Source organism: Ovis canadensis, chromosome 2, assembly GCF_042477335.2.
Source record: "Ovis canadensis isolate MfBH-ARS-UI-01 breed Bighorn chromosome 2, ARS-UI_OviCan_v2, whole genome shotgun sequence".
Lineage (NCBI taxonomy): Eukaryota > Metazoa > Chordata > Mammalia > Artiodactyla > Bovidae > Ovis > Ovis canadensis.
In genome coordinates, this window is record NC_091246.1 from 83,899,616 (window position 1) to 83,924,905 (window position 25,290).

A 25,290-nucleotide genomic window follows, 5' to 3' on the forward strand; every position below is an offset into this window, starting at 1 on the left:
ATAAAGCAGGTCTGACCTACAGTTAACACTTTAAAATTGTAGCTTTTATAATTATTTTTCTCATCAATACATGGGTAATACTGATGTAGCTTCATGCATTTTCGGATGTTTAATTGAATACCATTAAAATTACAGTTAACCATTAAAATGCTCTTGGACTGCAAGGAGATCAAACCACTCAATCCTAAAGGAAAATTAACCCTGACTATTCAGCGGAAAGACAGATGCTGAAGCCGAAGCTCTATACTTTGGCCACCTGATGTGAAGAGCCAACTCACTGGAAAAGACCCTAATGCTGCAAAAGACTGAGGGCAAGAGGAGAAGGGGACGGCAGAGGATGAGATGGTTAGATAACATCTTTGACTCAATGGACATGAATTTGAGCAAACTTCAGGAGACAGCGGCGGACAGAGAAGCCTGGCGTGCTGCAGTCCATGGGGTCACAAAAAGTCGGACAAGACTTAGCAACTGAACAACAGCAATGCTAGTAGATAACATAGGCCAATAAGCATCATTATAATAGTATAGTTAGATATTATAAAAGCAATTATAAGAGATTGAATACCTAACATACTTCAGGCAACATGCTAGTACCCTGGATACCTTATCTTATGTAATTCTTACCACAATGCTGTAAGGCATGTTTTTTGAGAACAAAATGTAGAATCAGAAGAGTCAAAAAACTCTTTTTAGTTCACACAGCTTTGAAAATACTGAAAGCAGAAATTCCAACCTAGGTGTCTGTCTCCAAATGTATTTTGGTCCTTTGTGTATTACCACTGACTCCAAAGGTCAGTCATTATCTTGTATGCAGGCAGCACATCTGTTTTGTGTTCATATTAACACGCTTGGTGCCTTGCTTAGTACCTGGCATGCTATAGACACACATTATACATTTGAATGAAAGAAGGAAGGAAATAGGAAACAGTTCTCCCAGAAGTCGTGTTCTTATCTCTGACCATGAACTGTGTATTTGTTCTACTTGCCTGGATGGTGAATGATACAGGTTCTTGCCACACTCTCCCATCCACAAGAAAGCCGTGGTTTGTCCTATCTGTGGCCACAAAAGTGAAGTGGTCAGTCCGAGAATCCCCTCCCAAGTGCCGATAGGCCACATGCCCGCTGTCCACGTCCAGCTGAGTGAAGTTGCGTGGGATCAGCGCCATCCCCTGCAGGTAGAGCTGGCCATGCCGTGGGAGCTGGGCCAGAAGAAAGGTGAGCTTCTCGGCTGGAGTGTCAGGGTCGGTCAGCTGCAGGAGGTCAGGGGAGAGCAGGCCTGTGGCCCCTTCAACCAGTCTCAACCCCTTGTTCCTGGTCACCACGGGTAAGGCTGTGTCCACAGTCTCCAGTGTGATCTCAAAAACCCCAGGCTTGGTCTGAAGTCCATTGCTGACGATGAATCTGGCAAAGAGAGGCAAGGCAGCCTTCAACATGGATTCTTGTGTCACCATCTATTGGAATGAAATGATAACAATACACACCTTTACTCAAGGACATATTGTGCTGGGATGTGAAGGAAAGCTCAAGAGCAGATCTTTTAGGAGGACACCATTCTATCCATTAAACCAGTCACTAGACAATGCGTACACGGACCATTCTAACCCCCCAAGTATTGCTCAGCAGCATGGATGGTAGATTCCTGGGATGGGGCAGGTTAACTGTGCCAATGATATTTCTTATGCTTGTCAATACTTAGTGTCATTTCTTGCCCCAAATAGGAATTTCATAGCCCAGACTCTTTTGCAATTGTATTTTCTTTGTGAGATTTTAATAGGCTCAGTTCTTAAGGCTGATCATTGGAAGCCCATCCAATAAAGTACTGAGTAGGCTGAATTTGGCTAATTCACTCAATTCATATATTTTCCTATTTGTTTTCACATTTGCCCATGACAAGATATGGGGGAGTTGTGTTAGACAAAGATTATTCCCCGGCTTTAAAGAAAAGAAAACTCGAGTGGAAGGATTCAGAAACATGGCAGATCATAAGGCAGGTAGGAGACAGACCTGGGGTGAACACCCAGGTCCTCTGACTCCACACCTTCTGTTCTTGCAGTTTTAGTGACTGCTGGTTTAACAGTCCACTAAGAAAGAGTTGTGGTGCCTAAGTATCACTGCAGACCTAGAAGAGAAAACTGAAATGATACAAATCCAAGCTGAGCAAGATGTTTCTTACACTTGAAGCTCTGTGATACCACAGCGTGCTTCTGATTACATGGATCACTAAATCACATTCCACCCACACCGACAAGCTCAAAATTAAACTAACCAAAATCACCCTTATAACATTTCAATGTGTAATTTCTATACAAAAGACAGTTGAAACTCTGATGAAATTAAGCCAACAAAATCTGCTATTGAAACTCCAACAAGTTAGGAAATCACTAATCTCAAATAGAACTGACACATTCACCATTGGTCAAAGAAACGTACTTCAAAACAATCATGGCATTGTGTCTATTTGTTTTTTCCCATGTACCAGTTCTGAAATAGTCATGGGGGATAGAAACACTCTTATGTTCCACGGATGTAAAAATCTCCTAAAACACTAGTATGTATAACACTGAATGATAAAAGAATTTTCTTTGGAGGTTCTTTGTTAAAATTAGAGAAGATATGGGGTTTATATTTATTTTATTAATTTGACAAATGTGACTACCAAGTTTTTTTTTCTCTACAAAAGATATCTTTCGGGGATAGAAGGTTGATGCTTTGCTATTGAACATGAAGGAACAGGAAACCAGGTTGTGTGAGTGTGATGAGTCTGCCAGCCTGCCTGAGGCAAAGGACTCAGGGACAAGAGCAGCTGGACCAGAAGTTACAGGGAGATGAGTTTGGCAGATACAGATTTTGCTTTGAAGGCTAGGCTAACATTTTTGAGCTTTCTAATTATCAAGCTAGTAAGACTGCCTACCAGGAAAATAGGATGCGATGCATGGAAAAGGAATCTTTGTCCGAAAAGTTAAAACTGCTAAGTGAAATACTCCAAATAAAACACATTTTGGGACATTTCACATACCTTGACTTGTAAAGAATACAATTTGTGTGTGTGTTTTTTTTTCACCCCCACAGCTCAAACAAGAATATGGAATCAACTTTAGAATTGGAGATGGAACAAAATCATAGTTTCCTTAAAACAAAACAATATGTTTGGATAAATATATTCTAAGCAAATAGGTAATTTCATTGCTGGATCATGGAGTGTTTGCAAAATCCATTCTTTTTTAAAAAGAAAAAAAAATCACACCTGAGAAAAAATATTTGTGTATGCTCTTCACCTTTTATTAGTCACTTTGACAATATCAAAGATCAGGTGATACACATTTTTAGATACAAAACTCATGGTCTGTTTCTCAGGGGATGCTCTTCATGGAATTATGCCCTTATACTATCGTCTTCTGGTTACCTTTGTCCTATTTCCTCCCTGGAGTCTATCTGAGCAGAGGTAAAAACTGGAGACTAGGCATCCTCTCAGGGCCTCCATTTTCATGGAGGCTTCAACTTTGCCCTCTTTCACAATGTAAAATGGCTGTCGTTTTAAATTAGCAACTTATAGTTGAGCACAGACTTAAGCCAGAGAACATGTAGGCATGTCAAATGCTGGTGGAGAAGGAAGAAAAAGAGAAGGGGAGAGACAGCCATCAGGAGCAAGAAGGTGAAGCAGGAGCCCCAGGGGCTGCCAGGGGTGCATCAGAGGTGGCCGTTTTGAGTATCTGATTCTGACTTTCTCCTCTGGAGACTAAATTCCAAAATTGCCCCACTGGGTGCCCCAAGCTCAGTCTCAAGGTGGCTGCATTATCCACATACATGTGACCTGTCTGAGGCCACTGATGTTTTCTCATGATCTAGGCAGTCCATCTCAGACTCCTCTCTGCCTCTGACAGGCATCTGACCACAGTGAAAATCAGCAGTCTGCCCTCAGTCAGAGGGGAATGAGGGTGAGTGGGTTAGGGGCCATTTAAGATAAGAAACATGTTTCCTGAGGCCGGTGTTCCCAGCTGGGATGCTCAGGCAGCTGTCTGTACTGACAGAAAGCTAACAAGCCAGTGGCCAAAAGGATGCAATGTCCCAAAGTGACTGGATCAAGTACATCTTACCACATTCACAAGTAACAGTGCAAACTATTCGCAAGCAGAGAACATTATCAGAGAGAGTGAGAGGCGGGATGAATCGGTCCTGGTTGGCTTCCCAGTCAAAAGAAAAAAACGCCTAGCAGAACCAGTGCGACAAGGTCAACGCTTTGTGCCTGTAAACATTGACCAGATGATCTTACAAATGGCCCACACCATCCCCCTCAGAAGAAACCTTCCAAATAGATTTTGAAGTTTTAAAACAATAGTGCCATCGCTATTACAGCATCTAATCAAGCTTAAGAAGCCAGTGGCGTTGAGGTGGCCACTCCTTATGTGGGTCCATTTTGTTTAATTTCCTTTATTATGCCCCCCCTGAGAAGCAACGCAGCCAAGATGACCACTGTCTCATGAAATTTGGGGAATGACTCTCAGATCTGTGTGGGGTGCCTGCCCGGCCTGATTTCACCATTACCATGGTGCTTTCAAGCTTTCTGCATTTCCTGGCAATAGAGTTGGCTGAAGAATCTGCCATCTGTCATGGCATTTAAAAGATAAAAATGGAATCATAAATAGAGCCAGTTCTTCAGAAAAAAAAAAAAAAAGTCCAACCGGCATGTCAAAATGGAGGACATTAGCATGTTCTTTTAGAACCCGGCTGCCAGCAGCTGAAGTCAGCTTGCTAATCACTTGGTGTCAGCTGTCCCAGAATGTGCTGCCAAATCCTTCTTCCAGGCCAGCAGCACCAAACAATACAGGAAAAATTTATGATTCACAAAATATTTTTGCAGAAGGTAAAATCTGACCATTAAACTCCCCTGTTTAATTAATGCTGCCATAGCTTACATTAAAAAGTGAAGGGAGGAGGGAAGCTCTCTGCCACAGAATTTATCTCTTCTCCCCAGCCAAATTCCTTGCCAGATTTAACAGCAAGCAACATAAATTTAGGTGATTAGATTGGTTGCATATATTTAATTTTTAAAAAGCACCATGATCACACTTTCATTAAAACAGCCTTTCAGCTTTGGTTGAACGCCACCTGGCAGACAACACAATGGTTGGGTTAGTGAAATGACAAGATTAAAACAAGGGTCTTCAGCAGATGTGAGGCTCTCCCATTATAAGATGCAAAACTGCTGGTCAAACATCAGAACGACACACACGGAGAAGGGTCCTTCCCACAAGCAGAGATTCTCCGCAAGGTTTTCAGTAGTCAGGGATAATGGAAAGACCTCTCCACAGTGAGATCTCAGCCCAAATTTAGCTCTGATACTCAGCCATGTCAATTTAGGTGACTTTTTCCCTCTTCGAGACTCACTTTTCTCACCCATAAAATGGGAACAAGACATCTCTCTCGGGGTGGTGGTGTAAAGGCTTAAGAGCAATGATACTTGCATAAAAAGGGTCTAGTACATGGCTTGAAGAGGCTTCTCAGGTGGCATTAGTGGTATAAAACCCACCTGCCAAGGCAGGAGACATAAGAGACAAGGGTTCAATCTCTGAGTCGGGAAGATCCCCTGGGCAAGGGAATGGCAACCCACTCCAGTATTCTTGCTTGGAGAATCCCATGGACAGAGGAGCCTGGCAGGCTACAGTTCATAGGGTCACACAGAGTCAGACACGACTGAAGTGACTTAGCATGCACACACACATTGCTTGATCCATTACAGGTGTATCAAGACTAGCTTTCTTACACATAAATGAAGGGACTGGATTAAAGCAGTGTGTTCCTATGCTTGCTGTTTACTGTCTCGATGACCCTGTTTCCTAATCTTGAGTCATTCAAACACCATCTTCACAATTTTTGCCATTTTCTGGTACTACTTGTACTCTTATTACCTACCATTTTGCTTTATATCAACTCATTGTTCTTCTTAAATAAATGTACTTGAAAAGAAACCTTTTAACAACTAAAAGACCAAAGTTTTCACTCATAAAAACGAAATCACCATAAACACAACAAAAATAAATACAAGAAACCAACTGTTTTTCATTCGCGCTAGATGTTGTTGGCCAATGGCTTGGAGCCTGCGGCCTGTACACTCTTTGCTAAAAAGGGAAAAACAGTCCATACTGAAGAGCTGTTAAGGACATATGAGCACAGGCCGCCTGAGACTTCCTTCTAGAAACAGAAGGACTGAGAGTATTAAAAAGGAGTTTCTCGCTCTCGAATCTCCATTACTTAATGTCTCCTTTCTGTACCAGCCAACATCATTTAGCATCTTTGTAGCATTGGTGGTACTAATCACTCATTTTACAAAATGGAGACACAGAGTTTCTGCTAAATGAAAACCTTGCCCAGAAGCTCTCTGTGCAAAACAAACTAAAAATCAAACCACCAACAAACTAAACAAAACAAAGTTATCTCAGTAACTCGAGATGTGAGCTGAAGAACACCATTAATTCAGCCCCTTCATGTGCTGTCTGGGAGAGGACATCAGAGGCTCCTGTACACCTTCAGACGCCTCAGAGCACACTGGGAAAATGCACTGGACTGGACTGGACACAGCTAGTCCCAATGGCATCGGACTCACCTGTAGAGCTTTTAAAAGTACAGATTCTTAGGCCTGACACTGGACTCACTAAGGTTGTCTCTCTGCAGTGAGGCCCAAGAATTTAAATTTTGTAAATCTCTCAGGTAACTCTCTTGAGAGTCTAGAAACTTAGAAACTCCTGGGATGAATGATTTTATAAACACCCTCAAGTATGATTCTCTATGGATGTGAATTAGGAAGCTGTTATGGTATCACTAATTCTCACACCATAGATATCGTTTTTTTATTCTCAGCTCATCACTACCATCTAATTAAGGCCTAATTATTATTTCCCAACATTTTTATGTGTTCATTCTTTGGCTTCACCAGCAGAATCTCTGGTTTCTCCAATACAGTCATGAATGTCTTCAGCAGACTCTCCGTAGGCATGGATGGAAGCAAACAGGAATGGACAGGAAAAGGAAGTTCCAGAAATTGGTGTCAAATGAAAAACCCTGAATCTGATAAACCTGCGTTAAGCTAATAAGCATCCACCCTCCATTAATAAACAGGAAAAAAGGAATCATATTGCTCTTTATAACTTATTCCTTCCTTCAAGATTAATCTTGGTATTGTAAAGATTGGAGAGAAAAAAAAGGGGGGCAAGGAAAGAATATGGTAAACAATAATAACTACAAGAATAACAAAAATGATAGAAACATTATTATTAACATTAAAATAAACATTAAAATCTAATATTAATAATAGAAACCAATACTTATCTTGTTCTTCCTATGTGCCATGTCTTGGGTTTTTTATTGGAATATAATAGCTTTACAATGTTGTGTTAGTCTCTGCAGTACAACACCATGAATTGGCCATATATATACATGTATCTGTTCCCTCTTGGGCCTCCCTCGCACCCGCTCTCCCGTCCAACCCCTCTAGGTTGTCGTGGAGTGTCCAGCTGAGCTTCCTGTGCTATTCAGCAGCACCCCGCTAGCTAGCTATTTTCTGTACAGTCGTGTATGTATGTCAATGCCACTCTCCCAATCCGTCCCCCTTCCCCTCCCCACTGTGTCCACAAAGCCATTCTCTATGTCCGCTCGTCTATTCCTGCCCTGCAGATAGGTTCATCAGTATCATTTTTCTAGATTCCATATTAAGAACATTACATACATAAGCTCATTTAAAGCCCTCAACAACTCTGACATAGCCACTGTGAGCATCATTCCTTTTCACAGAGGCATTTATAGGAGCACAGGAGAAGGAATGACTTGAGGAAAACCACAGATGTGGGTCATGAAGACACAGACCCGACTCCAGTTTCATGCTTTCATGACTCTGTACCATATCCCAAGCCAAGGAATCAGTGGGAAAAGTAATCCCCACTTCTGATGTTTTCGTTAACACCTAGCAACACTCAAGCACTGAATTGGTATTAAGATAGTGAGCCACCAAATGATTATCTGCTTGTTAAGAACATTTGTCTAAAGAAAAAAGGAGGTATTAGTCTAAACTTCCCTGGATTTTTTTTTTACCTAACTATACAACTCATCTTTTCAAACCATCATTCCAAATACCAAAAAGGCAAGCAAAATAATCTTTACTAACATTTAAACATTGTTTATCATAGCAGACATACTGAATTAGAAAAGATATATGATAGAGGAGAGTGGCATTTGGACATGGGTTTATCCGTGTACTTGATAGTTTATGGGAGCCTGTCAAATAACATAACAGTCTGCTAGAGTTGTGTTATTTTATAGCATTCTTTTGAAGATTGTATTCTGACATGATAAAAATCATAGTGGAGGACAGAAGCCCTGTGTGTATGGAAGATGAATCAAGGCTCTCAGAGCTCTTTCTTAATTAGAAAATTAAGGGTTAGATGTGTACCAAGGTCCCCCAAAAGCTAGTCCAGGATTTCTGGGTTCTCAACCCAGCCCTGGGAATCTGTATTTCTATCAGGAACCCCAAGTTCAGCCAGTTTTCATAACTACTAAAGGGTAGACCCTCTAGAGTTTTTCTTGCTTTATGTGACTGGAAATAGATTTCAGTATTTTAAATGAACGCAGACTTTCATTATTGTTGTATCTTTGCCTTTTCAACAGATTGTTATTCTTCCCAGTGATTTATTTGATACAGAATCCTTGAACAGGTGCACAGCCCCCAATTATAACACTGTTTCTATGGGGAAATATGATCCACTTTATGACAACATGATTTATGATATAGTTACCCAAACACATTGTATCAAAAGGCACTGTCTGCTTATGCCAAATGTTTACCAGCAAATTTCTTTTCCTTGGATAGAAAAACAGACTCAGATAAAGAGGTTAAATTACTTTACCACATCTCCCATTACTGGATATCCTGAGGTCTTCACGTGTCTCTTCACCAAACAGCTTGCGTGGAGATTTGCTTAGGTGTTTATTTTTAAAAAACAAGCCCTAATTTCTGGCCTGGCTACTACTGTCAGTTTAATTGTGCAATCTTCTCTCTCATCCATCGAGGCAGTGGATGAAGAGCAGATTTATACTGGAGCTGGAAAAGGGCATATTTTTCCTTGCCTTTGTCTTTCTAAGCATTCATTCAAAGAAGGCATTCTGAAAAGTTTCCTCAGGGCTCACCTGAATGTGTCTCTGTGGACAGCTGTTGTGCTCTTATCCACATAGCAGACTGTCTGCCCTGCTATATCCATTTGGCTGAAGCTTGTAATGGGGACCCCAGGATAGCGGATGTACTCAACCTGGCCAAATTGCGGTGGGGAGGTGATGATGTAGAGAAGTTCCTCGGGCTTGTCTGTTCCATCCACAGCAAGGAGAGTGGTGGTCGTCAGGAAACCTCTGCCACCTCTAGACACCACAAGTGGTTTTGCCAGGATGACAATATCACCTGTGTGGCAGAAGAGATGGTGGTCAAAATTTGAAAAATAAAACATCTATGGTGAAGGTCAAAAGCAAAGGCCAAACTGCAGAAATCAAAATCTCAATTGCAGAATAAGGATAGAGACACAGATGTAGAGAACGGATGTGTTGACACGAGGGGCAGCAGAGAGAGGGATGAGCTGGGAGATTAGGTTTGACATACAAACACACATATGCGTATGCGCAGGTGCTCAGTAGTGCCTGACTCTGTGCAGCCCTATGGACTGTAGCCTGCCAGGCTCCACTGTCCATGGGATTCTCCAGGCAAGAATACTGGAGTGGGTTGCCATTTCTTCCTCCAGAGGTCTTCCCAACCCAGGGATTGAACCTGCATCTCCTGTGTCTCCTGCTTTGGCAGGTGGATTTTTACCACTGAGCTACCTGGAAAGCCCATACACTACCGTGTGTAAGACATAGCTAGTGGGAAAGCTGTTGTATGGCGCAAGGAACTTAGCTCGGTGCTCTGGAGGGGGTGTTGCTGGGAAGGAGGTCCAAGAAGGAGAGGATATATGTAGACATGTACACACAGAAGAGGTTCACACTGTTGTACAGCAGAAACTAACACAACATTGTAAAGCAATTATACTCCAATAAAAAAATACTTAAGAAGTGAGCCCAAAAAACAACCCTAACATGATATAGCAAGATTTCTATGACTGGGATTAATCAAAGAATTTGGCCAAAGACATATGCAGATATCACAGAGAAGGGGCAACACGTAAGGCCAATAAAGATGCAAGATATGCTCATGAATAGTCAGGGAACTACAGACCAAGATCACAATAAACTGCCATCTCGCATCGCTCTGACAGGCCAAGATGTGGAAGGCTGAAGGTGGCACGTGTTGAAGAGGATGGGGACTCTTGCACACAGTTCGAGTCAGAGTGTAAACTGGTACACAACCTAGAATTATTTTGTAAAGAGTTGGATACTCACATATGCCTTGACCCAGTGATGCCACTCCAGTGGTCTGCTGGAGAGAAACATGTGCACTTGTACCCAGGAGGTCTGTGCTAGAAAGGTCACGGCAGCTCTGTTTGTAACTGAAAACACTGGAGACGACCCAGATGCCTTTTTGGAAGGCGAATGTATAAACAAGCTGTGGCCTAGTCACACAGATGAATTTTGCAGAGTAGCAAAATGAAGGCACTAGAGCTACACGCAGCCACACAGATGCAGCTTATTAACATGTATTAGTTGAGTGAGCAAGTCCCGGAGAACCACAAACAAAGGTAAAAAACTTGACCCAAAATTCAGGATGGTGGTTTTCTCTGGAGGATGGAACGGGTAGATAGGTAGACTCTGATACTGTTAATATTCCAGTTCTTGTATGTATGGTGGCTACACAGGGGCTGTTATATGTATCTAAAAGACTATGAGTGAGTGTCTGAATGAGCAAAGAAGGTGATCACACACAAAGGATACAGAGCCTCATAAACTAAAGGTTATATCAAATTTTGTTCACCTGAGGTTCATCAAAAAATTATCATAATTAAAATACCCTGGAGTTTCAACTTTGTGCTAAGTAAGGGAGAAAGACCCTTAAAATTTTACACCAACACTGTGATAAGCCATTGCCATGTGTCTAGGCTATAAATGAGGAAACTAAGGTGTACAAATGTTACCAACTTGGTAATGATTATACAATTAGGAAAGACAGAGCTAGAATTTATACCCAAGTCATCTGACCCAAGAGCACACACTCAAACCTCAAAGACCCTGATACTGGGAAAGACTGAAGGCAGGAGAAGGAGACGGCAGAGGATGAGATGTTTCGGTGGCATCATCGACTCAAAGGACATGAGTTTGAGCAAGCTCTGGGAGTTGTTGATAGACAGGGAAGCCTGGTATGCTGCAGTCCATGGGGTCACAAAGAGTCAGACACAATTTGGCAACTGAGCAATGACTAACTTCTAATAGGTAAAGACCAGTTCAGCTCAGTTCAGTCGCTCAGTCGTGTCAAACTCTTTGCGACCCCATGAACTGCAGCATGCCCGGCTTCCCTGTCCATCACCAACTCCCAGACCTTACTCAATCTCATGTCCATTGAATCAGGATGACATTGAACCATCTCATCCTCTGTCATCCCCTTCTCTTCCCATCTTCAATCTTTTCCAGAATCAGGGTCTTTTTCAATGAGTAAGTTCTTCGTGTCAGTTGGCCAAAGTATTGGAGTTTCAGCTTCAGCATCAGTCCTTCCAACAAATACTCAAGACTGATTTTCTTTAGGATGGACTGGCTGGATCTCCTTGCAGTCCAAGGGACTCTCAAGAGTCTTCTCTAACACCACAGTTCAAAGGTATCAATTCTGCAGTGCTCAGCTTCCTTTACAGTCCAACTCTCACATACATACATGACTACTGGAAAAACCACAGCTTTGATTAAACAGACATTTGTTGGCAAAGCAATGTCTCTCCTTTTTAATACACTGTCTAGGTGAGTAGCTCTTCTTCCAAGAAGCAAGCGTCTTCTAATTTCACAGCTACCATCACCATCTGCAGTGATTTTGGAGCCCCTCCCCCCCAAAAAAGTCTCTCACTGCTTCCATTGTTTCCCCATCTATTTGCCACGAAGCAATGGGACCAGATGCCATGATCTTAGTTTTCTGAATGTTGAGTTTAAGCCAACTTTTTCACTCTCCTCTCACTTCCATCAAGAGGCTCTTTAGTTCTTCTGCATTTTCTGCTGCTAAAAATTCTATAGTGCACAACAAAGACTTACATATTCCCAAATATTGATATTGCCATGACTGGGAAACCCTGTTTTAGATGATCAAATTAATCTTTTTTATATGTTATTGCTTTTTAACTCAAAATGCAACTTAAGTTCAATGTAGAATCAACAGTCAACCTAATTTTACATCAAAACCTGAGCCGTGGATGATTCTGAGGGAGTTAAGATGAATACATCAAAGAAGAAAGAGGAATGAACAAAGCCAGGAAACAAAATTCACCCACAGGATGAAGAGCAGAAGATAGAGCTGAGGGCAGGAAAAATATCTAGGTTTTGCCTGAACCCAGTTTTTCAGCACTGTTTTTCACATTACTCAGAGTATGGTTGAGGGTCAGCTATAGGCAATGTCCTTCTAAATGTCTCTCAAAGATGTCTGAGTCATTTTTGCCACTGTGCAAATCAGAAGTCACGGCACAATGGGAAAGCATGATGTTATCTATAATGGCTTCCAAAAAGTGTTCAAATATGCTAATGTTAGGGTCTGATTTAGTCTAACAATTCAGTATAATTTCATTTAGAGATGAACAATTCTGATTATAAAGTTACACCACAACCTGAGAAAATTTCCTCCAAAAGAAGGAAGGAAGGGAAAAAACTAAAGCAGTGAAGAAGAAGGAGGAAAGAAGGAAGAATAGGATTCTGTACAGAGATAAAAAATACCACCAAATTAAAAGAAAAGCTTCTGAACTACTGAAAGTTTCAACAGGTTACTGTGTCTACTTGATTAAGTTTTCACAAATCCTTTTAGAAAATAATCACATGCCAGGTGTAGCAGAGACTAGGGAGGACCTCACCAGCCTCAGTACTTTTTCTTCGGGATGTACTGCTCCAGTTTCCACTGCCCAGCCTCCTTAAGGTGATTCAGCCACCAGGATGTATAGAGGGCAAGCACCCTGCCTCCACGCATAGCCCATGAAATTCTCCCATTTTCCTTCACATACCCACATGTGCACGTGCGGCCGTGTCCGACTCTTTGCAACCCTATGGACTGTAGCCCGCCAGGCTGTCCACAGGATTCTCCAGGCAAGAATACTGGAGTGGGTTGCCATTTCTTCTTCCAAGGGATCTTCCTGATCCAGGGGCCAAACCCATGTCTCCTGCATCTCCTGCACTGGCAGGAGGATTCTTTACAACTGCACCACGTGGGAAGTCCATCGTCATCCACATCTCGCTCTCAAAGTGACTCCGAGGCCTTCAGGGACAAAGAATCCCCTGGCTAGAGAGAATCCCCAGGTGGGTGCATGGAACAGAACACTTCTGTACTCCCCAGGGAATGCACCATGCTAAGAATGACAGCACAGTCTGCTGCCCTAATACATATGTCGTCTGCCCAGATATTTCCCTTGTATTACTTTTGCCTGGACAAGTATTTATGAAGAATGTACTCTTACTTTTGCAAAGAGAATTAAATGTGTACAGTAACATGAACTTATTATATATCTTCAAGGAAATAAGCAAATAAAATAATATAGCCTTCCCCTTCAAAAAAAAATCAAAATCAGTTAATCTGGCTTAAAATTTGTTTTAAAAAATTCAGGACAGCTGTAATTTTACCACATACATGAAGTAAAACTTTTACTGTACCTAAGCATCCAATTTAATTTAGCTCTGAGCTTTCTGGCAGCCAAGGCAAAAAAAAAAAAATGCATTCTGTTAATCTGTAATCAAGCATGTACTAAGGATCTAAGACTTTGCTTGGTCCTGAGAATATATAGGTCTTGGACTATACAGATGAATGAGATAGGTTCTTTACTCTCCTCACACAAGCTCTAAGTGAAAGTATGCAGTAGTAACAGTTGAGAATCAAAGACCTACTCTCTCCCTTGCTGAGCTTTCAGTACTTTTTTGGCTCTCCTCCTTCTGCCATTTATGTGCTGTTGAGTCCCATCATGCAAATGGTCTGCTTAATTAATTCAACAGAAGCTTACTATCAGGACTTCCCTGGTGGCCCAGTGGCTAAGACTCTGTACTCCCAATTCAGGGGACCTGGGTTCAATCCTTGATCAAAGAACTAGATCCCGCATGCTGCATCTGAGGGTTCGCCTGCCGCAACTAAAGATCCTGCGTGTTGCAACAAAGACCTGGTGCAGCCAAATAAATACAAAATAAATTCTTTTTTTAAAAAGAGAAAAGCTTATTATCTTACAGCATTCTCCCTCATCCCTAAAGAGTATGTTTTAGCATTTCCAAAGCGAAAAGAATAACAACTTTCAACCTTTTCAACAACAAAATTTCTTTGTGTTATTTTAAATTTTTAAAAAATATATTCATTTATATTTCCTTTATCATTCAGTTCAGTTCAGTTCAGTCACTCAGTCGTGTCCGACTCTTTTCGACCCCATGAATCACAGCACGCCAGGCCTCCCTGTCCATCACCAACTCCCAGAGTTCACTCAAACTCACATCCATCGAGTTGGTGATGCCATCCAGCCATCTCATCCTCTGTTGTCCCCTTCTCCTCCAGCCCCCAATCCCTCCCAGCATCAGTCTTTTCCAATGAGTCAACTCTTCGCATGAGGTGGCCAAAGTACTGGAGTTTCAGCTTTAGCATCATTCCTTCCAAAGAACACCCAGGACTGACCTCCTTTAGAAAGGACTGGTTGGATCTCCTTGCAGTCCCTCTATCATTACTGTATTGGAAATCTTTTCCCTTTCAAATTCTGTTTTTAGGTAATCATTCAATTCCTGAAGATAAAACTAGAGTTGGTGCATTGATTTGTAAACTTTTCCTTAAAACATAAAACCTTGACAGTTAAAGTAACCTGTGCAGCCATATTGCAGACAAGGCTGGATTTTTAATGGGCTTTTTGAAATACTGAAAATAACACATGAATTGGCTACTCTTGTAAACCAGGCGAAACAAGTGAAGAACCCAAGGATCAAATCATAACTGATGGAATTTCAGTCTAAAGGATGGAAAGGAGAAAGGAAAGGAGGGAAGGAAGAAGAGAGGGCGAGAAGATGGGAGAGGTTTACAGCAGTGCACTTCTGCTGTAAAAGTTTGTCCCGATAAAGCCTGATAGAAATGCTTTACCTTTTCCCATATCCTTGATGGTGATGTGACAGTCAAATGCCGGCGACCTATTGTCACCATCCCAGAGGTGGAAGGTGAAGCTGTCTTGGTTCTTGGAGTCCATGGCCCCGGTGTGTGTATATCTCAGCAAGTTCAAATCCACTTCTTCCTGAGTGCATTTCATGCCAGGGTACAGAGGGACCCAGTCCCTCCCTATCTGAAAGATACCAGAATTAGTCAGCTGCCCAGGTTTCCCCCTCCTCCCAAGGTGTGTTAGTGAACATCTTCCACATCCTCTGAAAACTTCCAAGATAAATGATATTTTAGAGAAACCCCAGATTCAATTATTTTGCCATTCTACCTCATATTTTTCATTGAAATAAATGTATTAAAATAATTTCAAACCTTAGGAAAAACAACTAGCTGTAAGCAAAGAGTTTTTTGCAAAGTCATGCAATTCAACTGCAGTACTACTAAGGTATTTATCATAAGCTATCATAGCTGATTAAATATTTCAATTGATGAGAGCAGGTGGGTAATTGAGCTGTTGGAATTGATTCTTTAAAAATTAAATGTGTTTCACTTGGGATTTCCTTTTTTCTTTTTAGATCATATCATTGTTCAACTAATAAAATCTGTATTTCAAACCAGTTTGTCACTGGAGTTATCTGAAGTAGATAAAACACAAATAGAATGGGTGTATTTATTGTCTCTATGTTTTTCAGGTTTCCTAACGACCAAAGAAAATGATCAAATTTTCTATTATTCCCTACATTTATATCCTGAGTCAGCACAAAAATCACTATAAATATCATATATATATTGTTAATTATACTGTTCTAAAAATAACTCAGCGTCAGTTAAGCATATATTCTATACAAAACTCAGTGCAGAAATTGTGGCATTTTCAATGAAAAGAGGTCTTTATGCTGAGGGAGAACTAACAACTGAGAGTATTAGAAAATATTAATAAATCTGTCTCTGATTAGTAATTCTGTTGTTATTCTCTTAAGATGTATAGCTTTCCCTAAGAGTGGTTTGTAAAAGTCATCTGACATAATTCAAGAAAAATGTCATCTTAAAAATTTATTGAATGATATTATCAAGTGCTTTTCCTATGTTTTAAGAGGCTATAACAGAAATTTCAACATTTGTTTTTTATTTCCTTTGACACATTATTTCACATGCCCTCCTCCCCCTCTCACCGTGCTTCCACTTCCTTTTGTCACTCTCTTTGATAAAGTTCCCTCCTCTTTAATGTTTATGCCCAGCTGATGTATGCTCTTCCCTAGTTCTTACTGGGTGAAAGTTAATTATATTCTAATAATTAAGTTCATTGTTTGTTTGCATTATAAGGTCTATTTGAAAATTTAATTTTTAAAGCAGACACTCTTTCATGTTTTAAACCAGACAGCCTATAATCTAGTTAACTTTTTTCTTTATAGTCTTTTCCCAGAAGATACATTTTGCTTTCCCTCATCTCCAATTCCCTACTTGCATTCCCAAGTGTGAGCTTTGACTTGACAAAATCCATCTGCAAGCCTCCAAAGAGGAAGAAAATAAGAGTTGGACTCAAGATGGGTAAAATGCAAGAAAGTCAACAAGAAAACAAAGATGCACGATAAAGTCCAGGAGGCCAGCTCCCTGGTCTTGGAGAGACTTGGAGAACCCCTAGGGAGCTGGGAGAGAACTCTCTGGTGCTGTATTGGGAACCTGGACCCATCTGGATTTTTACATAACCAAAAACACTTTCGCTCCCATGCCACCCAAATGTGTGAGCTCTCACTGCATTTCTGCTTCATTACTCTCTGAAATGAAATAAGGCCACAGCTGCACCTCAATTTAAATCAGTGATTTCTCTTCACTTCGATTCTCTATGGTGCCCACAATCTAAGACAATCAAGCTGTTACCCACAGAATAAATCCTTGCTGCTATTCTCAGGCTGTGTCTACATTTTATTAAAAGTTAAGCATTCAAACAATCACATAGACATTTTGATGAGTTACTCGAGTGACCTTCTCAAGTGACAGATCTATAATTTGTATTGAGTTGATCCTTGGGCATCACATACAAAGTCTGAACTAGTCTGGTGAGCACCATTTGTTAAAGGACTATCTTTTCTCCACTGCTTGGTCAAAATCAGTTTACCATACTTGTGTGGGTCTATTTCTGATTCCCTGGTGGCTAAGACGGTAAAGAGTCTGGGAGTGTGGGAGACCAAGTTCAATCCCTGGGTCTCAAAGATCCCCTGGAGAAGGAAATGGCAACCCACCCCAGTATTCTTGACTGGAGAATTCCATGGATGGAGGAGCCTGGCAGGCTACATGTAGTTCATAGGGTCACAGTCAGACACAACTGAGAGACTTCACTTTTACTTTCATTCTGTTCCATTGATCTATTTGTTTATTCCTGTACCAAACATACACTGTCTGGGTTAGGTTACTATAGGTATAAAGTCAGTCTTGAAGTCAGTTAGTGTCACTCCTTCAATCTCATTCTTCTATATTGTGTTAGCTATTCTGGGTATTTTGCCTCTCCAGATAAGCTTTAGAATCAGTTTGTTGATATTCACAAGTGCTCTAAAAAATAAAGCCAATTTTTAAAAATAAAAATCTGATGGAAATAAAGATATCTCAAAGTAAGCCTGATTCTCATCAGAAACTAGACAACTTGCTTTCCCCAGTAACTTCCTATCTTCCAATTTAGGTACAATCCTAAGGAGAAATGAGCAGTGAAAAACCTTGATTTTGGTTGAATTTATCCTGAGATGAGTAAGTAAATTTGGAATAGTGTGAGTTCCCTCCAAAGTAGTAAAATTAAAATTTCTACTTTGGGGCAAAACATGATGATGACAGAATACATTCAGTTATGCAAATCTGTGCATTGTAAAAATTTAAACCTGTTACAGTCAATCAGAAAAATAAAAAAAGGTGGCCAACCTTAAGTTGAAGTTGCCCATTTTGGGGAAGTCTTTCAAATAAATAGTAAATCTTCTCCCTGGGGGAGTCTTCATCTATGGCTGAGAGAACAGCACTAGAAATAATCCGAGTTTCACCCATATTCATTGTAATTTCAGCCTTCCTGTAAAAAAGAAGATATCTGGGTTGATACTGAAACAGAAGACATTGCTTTAACAGGGGACACTCATAATGACTACTACAGTGCTCAACCTTCAAAAATTAGAGGATGATTTTCAGTCTCCAAAATACTAAAAATGATGAGTCAGTCTTGTGAAATAAGCTCTCATTTCACCTTACCTGTGAAAGTCCTGAAAATATTTAGCCAGGATTGATGAGTATGGCATGAGGTAATTACCTACTCCTGTTTACATGTATAGAACTTTATAAATTTATATTATAATTTTATATTAAATTTATTTTATATATTTTTATAAAATAAATTTATTTACTTATATAATTTTATATTAACTTTATAATTTTATATTAAAACATTTTATAAACTGATATTTTTCCAAAATTGTATTTGATATGAATACAACAACAGCTCCATGAAGTAAGTGGGCTAGGTATTCTCCTTCTAATTTTACAGACAGAAACTTAAAAAGATGAAATGACTTACTCACAGGTATTCTGGTACCTTTTATGATGGACCATTATGAATTTGGTGATATTTAGGCAATCTGTAGCCCTCTACATTACTCTTTCTCCTTAACAATCTTCTGGGTAACTGGCACTGTTTTCATAGCAATTCATCTTTCCCAAGTGCCACAGCTGCCTGGTCAACTCCTGGCATCTTAAAGAGAAGGCTGGGGCAGGGAGCAGCTGCTACTTCTACCATAGAAACCGCTGCTGTGGTTTTATGTGTCCTGTAAAGGGTGACCGCCTTCACAGCCAATATTGCCATTTTCCCTGGTCTCACCAAAGTAAAGAAGGGATTTCTTTCCACCTGTTGTTTTCTGTTCTTGGTTTTGGTCATCACACAAGAACTAACTGTGACACTTTGTTTCTGAGAAAAACTGGGAAGTTTCCTTGGGATTGAGATCAAGGACATTTTTGTAGCAAACTGACCATTCTCAACAGCTTTCCAGTCCTCTGCTGAGAAGTCAGGGCCCAAACACCTCAATTCTAGGTGTCAAGGCCCAAACACCTCAACCTTACTAGGTTTCTCTTGCATTCTCAGAACTGACATCTTCCCTGGTAGTAGGAGGCAACTTTTGCTCTCCTCTTTACAAGAGACTATAATACCATTGAGGTAGGAGATAGATAGGCCCCTGGGCTGAACAGCTGCTGTTTGTCAAGTGGAGTAAAATTGCAGCTTTGTTCTCACCCAGACACTCCAAGGACAAAGCTAGTGGCAGAAGCTGAGCGCTGCTGAAGTAAAGAGACAAGAGGACCAATCCTGAGGTCAAGGAAAACTTCCCTGTCTGCACAAACGCAGGAAGACTCCTTGGTGGTCAAAAGGCCGGGGGCGCCACCTATGTGAACATGTACCCACAAGCGTCTGCAGTGGAATCCAACTTAGTAAAAAGGTGCACACACATGTTGGGGAGAATCCTTGAACAGGTCACATATGGGAAAAGAAACAAGATAATTGGCCAAAGGTAAACAAAGATCTGGAAGCACTGTCTTATGTAAGTAATTTAAATCACCTCTTTACTGCACTCCTCCTCATTAGGGAGGACACATACTCTTTCTCTCCAGGTGTGTATTTCTGCCTTGCTTCACTCTTAAACACACAAAATGATTCTCTATGTGCTCTCCCATATGCTATGCTGTGTCTCTGATAATAAACTTTGTACCTGTTTTTACAGTTTTGGCCTCCTTGAGAAATGCATTTTTCAGTGAGGATAAGAGCCAGAGTCACTTTGCTTCTAGCCTCTAGACCCTTGTTGTCTAGTGGCAAGGATTCTTCATTTTCATCCAGGCTACCCAGGTTCAATTCTGGGGCAAGGGACTAAGATCTTTCTTCAGGAACACTCATTGCTGTCTCTCCAGGATCAACATCATTCTAGGAGGCTAGAATGCTGGTTTGGGACTTATGGAGATTGGTGGTGATTTAATTTTTTATTTTTGGCCTCAAGTCTTGTGGGTCTTAGTTCCCTGACCAGGTATTGAATTCCAGCCTCTGGCAGTGAGTGCATGGAGTCCTAACCATTGGACCACCAGGGAATCCCCAGTGGTGTTTTTAATAGAAATAGATGAACTGAAACAGGAAGCCAATATAAGGAAGATGATAAGGAGTCTGGTAGAAAGAAATGGTCAGAAAATGAGGGTTCAAGAGAAAAGAAAGTGTGTCACAGTGTGTTACCCTGAAAGGGACAAAGGCTTAGTGTAGGTAATTTTTTGGGAAGTGAGCTCAGGACCAAGTGAGAGGGAGGGGAGGAGGAGAGGGCAGCAACATAGCAGTGAAGATTGCTACGGGACTCAGTCCTACTGGGGATCTGTTGAAGAGCCACGTCAAACATGCCACAAATTTTAGCTCTGAAGGATGGGAGGCTGGGACCCTTACATTATCTACTACCTCTCATAGGTGGAGAACGCCCTCAGAGTGTTATCCCCTGTGCCAGGACAGGGGCTGAGTGAGCCACTGCTGCCCAGAGGCAGAAAAGCAGAGCACTGCAGGTACTTCAGTAGGGTATGGACAGGTGTAGGGCATATTCCATCACTAGAATCAAATGTAGGCTAAGGGGGTTCAACCCCACGAGCCAAAACCACCTACTATAGCATCTAAAAAGAATACCAAAGAAATGGTGTCAAATGCACTAACAAGGTCCAGCCAGATGAGAAAAGCCATTAGATTTGGTGGGAAAGCCATTAGATTTGGAGACAATGGGCAGAAATAGAAGAAGCAAGCACAAGCTATTTCTTCAAACAGTTTGGCACTGGAATGAATGGGGACTGGGCCATCATTGCAGTCTAAAATGAAGATACCTGCTAGCAATAATGATAATAACTGACAGTTATGAGAACTTACTGTGTACTAACCAGTCTTTCAAATACTTTTACGTATTTTAATTCATTGAACCCCTTCAACAACCACATGAAAAAGATACCGTTATTACCCTCATTTACAAAGAGGTTGACAAAGAGGTAGCAAGAGGTTAAGTAATATATTCAATATCAAATCAGGGCTTCCCTGGTGGCTTAAATGGTAAAGAATCTGCCTGTAGTATGGGAGACCTGAGCTTGATCCCTGGGTCAGGAAGATCCCCTGGAGATGAGAATGGCTACCCACTCCAGTATTCTTGCCTGGAGAATTCCACGAACAGAGGATCCTGGTGGGCTACAGGCCATAGTCACGAAGAGTTGAACATGACTGAAAGACTAGAACTTTCACATTCTTTTTCCCTCAAGATTACACTACCCATAAGTGCCTGAATCAAGACAGTTTGGCTCCAGAATGTGCTCCCTTCACTATTAACTATATCCCTGTGTCTTGTTAATGGAAGGAATGCAAAGGGAAGAGATGGGAGATGCAGCTGAGAAAAAATAATAGAGCATGTTCTGAGAGAAAGCGAGAGGTGATATGCTCAAGGACACATACGGAAGGGAAAAGAACAGAAGGGAAAAAAGGAGAGATTTCAAAGCACAGCTGAAGGAGCTTTGGTGATTCTGTAGATGACGCTATGCCGGGATGTTTAATGGCAAGAACCTAGCAAGAAATAGTAAGTCAGATAAGACTGAATGAGTGCCTTAAGTCATTTTACTTTTCTGGTCTCACTTATCTTAATGAATAAAACAATAGCTACTTCACACAATTTTGGTGGGGATTTAACTAAATATATGTGAAAAAATCCAGCACACTGTTGTATAGAAAGCATTTAATAAACATCATTTTTCACCTCTCTCCCTCTTAGATAAAGTGAGGTCATCAGAAAGGAGGCTCTTTACTACCAAAATATCTTTCAAATTTTCAATTTTATAAATCAAGATTATACTAATCTAACATCCAGCGACAAAATAAGGAAATAGTATGTGTATTGCTGATTCATTTTGCTGTACAGTAGAAAGTAGTTTTAGTCACTCAGTCATACTTGACTCTTTGTGATCCCATGGACTGTAGACTGCCAGGCTCCTCTGTCCATGGTATTATCCAGTTAAGAATATTGGAGTGGGTAGTCATTCCCTTCTCCAAGGGATCTTCCCAACCCAGGAATCAAACCTACGTGTCCTGTAGGCAGATTCTTTACCACCTGAGCCACCAGGGAACACAACAGTGTAAAGGAACTATAATCCAATAAAAATAAATTTAAACAAATAAAACAAGGAAAAACATTTCAAAAGAAAGATGAGTTATAAACCCAGAAATCAACACGATTTGAAAAAATTTTTAATTTTTATAAATACACAAATCCTAAGGACAAACACACAAAAATTTCCTATTGAATACTCTTAGCCAATCTGATGTCTGAGATGCAACTCTCCAAAAATTATTTCCAGCATTTCCCATAATGGTTTCCAAGGACCTCAGTGGCCATAAGGAAACAGCAAGATAAGGAAGGGATTTGTTTCTTTTCTGTAAAGTGGAGGAGATTTGGGGAGTTTACACCTTTTCAAGAAGTTGTTCACTTCCTAATAAAAACTTAGACTGTCTACTCAATAGCCATCATGCTACACCATTGACATGGTCAAAGAGGTACCAAGAAGCACACAACTCCCTCGATCTAGGACCTTAGGAGAGTTGAGCTTCCTAAAGTTTTGACCTTGGACAGTTCTCTACAGTTGCCAATGATAAGAGAAATGGCTGGAACTAAAGAAATATAACTGATGAAAATTCTGTTGCTATGATCAAACTGATCAGCTCCTGAGAAAGTTTGCAGTAAACAATATCAGTACAGAATTTTTAAAAGGTGATCATCTTGACCTCAGGTGGCAACAGGGTATTGATCCCTATGGAACACAGAAGAGGACTGGAGGACAATGAAATATGAAAATGAAAAAAATCACGGCAATATATTCCCCTCAGCCACTCTTAGCTCAAAGATTAATCAAATCCACAGTAAGGACTGTCTTCAGTTGTATGATCACTCTTTAGTTGAATTTATTTATTAATTACTCTCTGGTGTGTGTGTACATGTATACATGCACGGGCTTAAATATTTAGTACGCTGTTCATTCCGTATTGTATGCATGGTCATTCTGAATTACTGACAACTAAATAGAACTTTTAGAGGAAAACCAAATAATTAAAAGGCTAATTTAAGAAATTTTAAGGAGGAGTTATGTTAACTAACATTTGCACTGAAGGTTCTAGGTGCTTAAGTCTGGGAAAGTTGCAACAGGCAGGAGTTGTTAAAGACTTCTCTCTGGAGGAAATACATTACACTTGCATCTAGTATTCTAGACCTTAGAACTTCATACAGAATCTCAAATGGACTCTTTTCAGGTAACTTACTTGCTCAGCATTGGTTTCTCATCATTAACTGGGGTGACCTCTACAAAAACGGTTTTAAGTATCTTATGTTTCCCGTCTGACACCTGGATTGTAAAGTCATCAGTAAGACTCTCTGAATCATCATGCACGTACATCAACCTCATTCCTGGACAAAGGGAAAAAAGAAAAAGTAAATCTTTCTTACGATTAAACCATTTCAAAATCCGTCATAAATAATTTGTTTTAATTTCTAAGGCATTGCTATTAGCATGAGCTCATTAATCAGCACAATAAAGTAAAATCAAACTATTTTATAAAGTAGTAATATCCTCCTAGTTCATTAAAAGTTCCTATTTAAATAAGTTAGTATTTGATAAAGATCTTACTTAAAGTCATTGAGAAAAAATATATCATTCAATAAACTGAAAGAAAACAATGGTGACAGGGTATTTAAATGAAACAAAAAATTAGTTCATTAGTTACAGTAATTTGTATTTAGACCCCTACCTCAAGCCAACAATCAAAATAAATTTTAGGTGAATCAAAATTTAAGTAAAAAACTATTTTTAAAGCCTGTATAACATTCACATGGAAAAAATGGAACTTTCATATGTAGCTGGTAGAAAAGGAAAATGCTGCAGCTACTTTTGGAAAACAGTTTGACAGAGTTTTAGGTTTGATCCCTGGGTCAGGAAGATCCCCTGGAGAAGGAAACAGCAATACACTCCAGTATTCTTGCCTGAAAAATCACATGGATAGAGGAGCCTGGCAAGGTACACTTCATAGGGTCACAAAGAGCCAGATACATCTGAGCACATGAGCAAATGGGATAAGATCAATTTTTCAAAAAGAGTAATGAAAAAATCCTTTAGTCTGCTATTTCAATCTGTCATTTCCTTAAAGAGCAAATTATCACCTCAGGGAATAATGAATTATTATAGGTTGTTCTATATTTGTTTCAAATGTGGATGTTTTGATAGACAAATCTCTTCAAATTTAGTTCCATAATCTTGATTGTTTTAAAAAGGAATTTTTTATTATGTGATTAAAACCTTGGGGTAAAATACCAAAATTCACAAATATTATTTTGCTGATACTCTTAAGGTGAAAGAAAAGATATTATTTCTTTTTCAATTACCCACTGTGTCTAGCTGAGACTTCATGTTCTACATTAATCCAGAGCCCAGAGAAAACCCTTGAGGGATAAGTGAATACAGGCGAAGGCCATTTCTTCAGTTCCTCTTTCTGTGATTTATTACTGTCTTTTCCGGGTTAAATTATTAACTCAATAACAACAAACAAATTGAAATGAAACATGATATACCATTCTTGAGAAGTTCCATGGAAAAGTTGTAGACAAGTTCATGCTTCTGGCCGGGATTGGCTGATTGCTTATATTGAAAAAAGTTTCTGCTAAATGCCTTCTTGATGAGGAGGCCATGATGCGGTTTGTGAGTGATACTGAACAGCAAGGGGTTCTTGGGAATGTCCCGGTCAGTAGCACTGATGATGGAAGAATCCAGCTCTCTCATCTGACCCTCACACACCTAAACAAAGACAAGAGAAGTCAGCTGCATGTGAAATGAAACCTTTCTTTTGGCAAAAAGCTCAAAAAATAATTTTAAAATATCCTATAATAATTTTAAGAGAGCCTCACAAATTTTCCATGAGGTTTGTGTGTAATGAGTCCTGAAAAGAAATTGCTAGTTTAACATGACCTTAGAAGACAATAAGAAAT

The 25,290-nt window shown here is 40.2% G+C and overlaps 1 protein-coding gene across 7 annotated transcripts in view; it reads right to left on the bottom strand.

The window, feature by feature from the left end:
- Window positions 1-25,290, bottom strand: part of FREM1 (FRAS1 related extracellular matrix 1) — a 179,727-nt gene that overhangs the window by 43,095 nt on the left and 111,342 nt on the right. For 4 of the 7 annotated variants that reach the window (XR_011254372.1, XR_011254374.1, XR_011254373.1 and 1 more), the window contains exons 20-25: window positions 24,877-25,099; window positions 23,574-23,718; window positions 18,158-18,299; window positions 15,239-15,434; window positions 9,175-9,439; window positions 987-1,401 (exon numbers count right to left, since the gene is read on the bottom strand). Coding sequence is in view for 2 of the 7 variants with exons in the window: in XM_069576602.1 (XP_069432703.1) it covers window positions 987-1,401; window positions 9,175-9,439; window positions 15,239-15,434; window positions 18,158-18,299; window positions 23,574-23,718; window positions 24,877-25,099 (1,386 nt within the window). In the remaining 5 variants the exon portion in view is untranslated. Of the gene's footprint in view, window positions 1-986; window positions 1,452-9,174; window positions 9,440-15,238; window positions 15,435-18,157; window positions 18,300-23,573; window positions 23,719-24,876; window positions 25,100-25,290 lie in introns of those variants that run through there. The other 3 variants (XR_011254375.1, XM_069576605.1, XR_011254376.1) reach the window with 2 other exon arrangements.